We start from the raw sequence: 2,717 nt of genomic DNA, 5'->3' as shown, positions 1-2,717 counted from the left end.
AACCAATGCAATGAATGCCGATAGAACGGATGAGTCGAGAATTGTTTACTGGGGAGGCATTAGAGTATTATGGGTGTTTTTACCTTTATAGGTTCTCTTTCACATTATCATATACAGTGTTGAGTATGCTGAGGGTTAAGTTCTTCTGTCAACTCCTTGGTGTGTCATTTTTTATTTTTTATTTTTTATTTTTGATATATTTAACGTTTTATCTTTTCATGTTTTATGTCATTGCACTTCGTTCTCAACTTGAGCAAAAATTGCACTTTTCTTGTTTTTAGTAGTGATATAATAGCACTAAGCTTTATTCAAACACCTCCGCATGTGCTAGTTCTTGAGAGTTTCGACTTTACCTCTTTATCTCTGAAGTTATCATCGAGCACCCGCCTCTTAAATATGTCTTTAACAGGCAGGCCATTTTGATCTTGACACTCCCCAAAGCCTAAAAAAATCACCAATAGAGCTACATGACTTATTGAGGAACACTAACCAACATAGTCAAATTCACAGCCAATTGAATGAGAAACTGCCCATGATGAAAACTTTAAAGCAATCTACACTTCTGACTTGGTGTAGCTTGTCACATGGGTCGTGAGTGGAAGCTTAGTTTTCGTCTGGGGTATGAGACTTGAGCAAAACTAATCATAGAGAACGCATCTATTACTTCAAAATACAGGCACAAGTTCAGAAAATATAAACCCATCAAACATACCAAGTCAATGATATGTTAGGGGAACAAGTGCTCGAAACTTCACACTATGGGAAAAAAAACCAAAAATGATAAATTCCTTCTATTCATTGCACAAAAAACTTGTCTTCTAGTAGTTAATAAATTGTTCTACGTGAGCAATTCCTAAAGAAGCCAAAAAGGCAAAAGACAGACCAAATATTTCATACTCCAACCAATCTCAAGAAAACAATACATAAATGAAAACCACCCATTTAGAAATGAAGTTCCATTAGCCCAATAATTGCCACCAAACTCTTAACAATTTGCTAATATCGTACACACAACTACAAGAAAAAAAACACTAAAAAATCAAGTATAACTTCGATTCAAATTCGAATAGAGCAAAAACTAGCAACATTTTAGATATCTGCTTAACATAAATCAAACTACACATGCAGCTGTAAGAATTGAACAAAGCAAACATCATCGAATTAAAATTTAAGAAGAGATCAACAATTCACTTATTCACGTCGACCACAATCTTCTAGCTATGAAGTTTGCTCTATAACTTCCACTAATGCTTGCAACTTCTTCTCAGCAACACAACCTCAAACTAGAAATTACTCCACAAGACTACAATGCTGAGTTAGAGATGCAAAATTCTCTGAATGATGATTTCAGCTTCCCTAACTCAATCATAAGCAACCACTTAACTTCGGAATTTTGGAAAAAAAAAGGTTAAATTGCAATCCCCAGCATCAACAATGAAACTTCAACTCAATTCCACAATAGATACAAAACTAAAAGAAGCAACTCATTTTCCCATAAGATCGAAAGAATCAGCTCCAAAACTCTAAATTGGGCGATACGGCTGCTCCCCGCCAACAACTGAGAGCAATCCATTTTCGGCTGCCTCACTTTCGTCCAAGAACAAGTCCTCATAACCCCTAAAAGCCGCATGAACACTGATCACAACAAACCCAATGATTAATGCCACAAGCACATTCAAACCCACATGAGTATACACTAGTGCAACTACAGTAATCAGGCTCAAAACCACCAAAACTACCCGATCATCAACAACTCTGTTGAATACGACAAGTGGGTCGTCGCGAAAGAAGTAGAGGACAAACCAAGCAACGAAGGTGATCAAGAATACAATCATCGAAATGGGGTGGTAGATTAGACTGCAAAAGAGGATGAAGAGGACGATAATAGCGTAATTGAAGCGGAAATGGTTGAGATTGCGGCGGATTCGGGACATGGCCTCGGCCCAGCCGGAAGGTAGAGAAAATGCGGAGATTTCGAAAAACACGCGCCATGGGCGGCGTATATCATAATAGGATCGAACGCGAGAGATCAAGGACGGTGAAGCTTGTTTGATGGTGGGGGTACGAGTGGATGCGGAGTATGAGTTTATGGACATTGTTGTACTGTGGTGGCTTATCAGCGATGAGGTGCGGAGGGGAAAGAGAAAACAATTCTTAATTAATCCCTACAACAGTGTTAGCTTACCCATCACACACTGATGGGTGATTGACTGAAATTGAAAATATGGCCCCATTATTTTCACACTTTGCACATTTTCCATTCCCATTTTCATAATATTTGGTCCATTCAGACCAAGACAGCTACCATTTTATGACTTTTGTGAAGAGCGTTCCAAAAATGATGTCAATAGACTTGGCTAGGTGAGGGTAAATACGTCCAACCAATTTTCGACGGTCCAAAAATGGCAAATAAAATTCGCTTGCTTGTTTATTAGTTTTTACTGTATATTAATGAGATTTTGTAGAGGAAATCCCCCCATTGGTCATCGAACTATGTCAAAATCTCCTAGGAGGTCACCGAATTTCACATCGTCCCTAAATAGTCACCGAACTTCACTTCACTCCTAAATGGTCGTTGAACTTTGCAAAAAGCCCATGAGAGGTCACTGAACTTATTATACATGGAGTCTCAATTTGTAAAAGTTGAGTGACTTCTTGGGGAATTTCGACAAAGTTCAGTGACCGTTTAGAAGCGAAGTGAAGTTCGGTGACCTCGT

General features: G+C 38.5%; 1 protein-coding gene across 1 annotated transcript; it reads right to left on the bottom strand.

Moving 5' to 3' along the window:
- Positions 1 to 941: 941 nt before the first annotated feature.
- Positions 942 to 2,248, bottom strand: LOC111383769 (PRA1 family protein E-like). The gene has a single exon (XM_023007922.1). It carries the CDS (start codon positions 2,094 to 2,096, stop codon positions 1,524 to 1,526), a length of 573 nt encoding a protein of 190 aa, XP_022863690.1. The 5' UTR covers positions 2,097 to 2,248; the 3' UTR covers positions 942 to 1,523.
- Between the last annotated feature and the right edge of the window lie 469 nt (positions 2,249 to 2,717).

Source organism: Olea europaea, chromosome 3 (assembly GCF_002742605.1).
Source record: "Olea europaea var. sylvestris chromosome 3, O_europaea_v1, whole genome shotgun sequence".
NCBI lineage: Eukaryota > Viridiplantae > Streptophyta > Magnoliopsida > Lamiales > Oleaceae > Olea > Olea europaea.
This window is presented reverse-complemented; position numbering and strand designations above follow the sequence as displayed.

Bases quoted from the DNA above. Each gene is read 5' to 3' on its own strand.
- LOC111383769 (XM_023007922.1), bottom strand. From the start codon at position 2,096: ATGTCCATAAACTCATACTCCGCATCCACTCGTACCCCCACCATCAAA.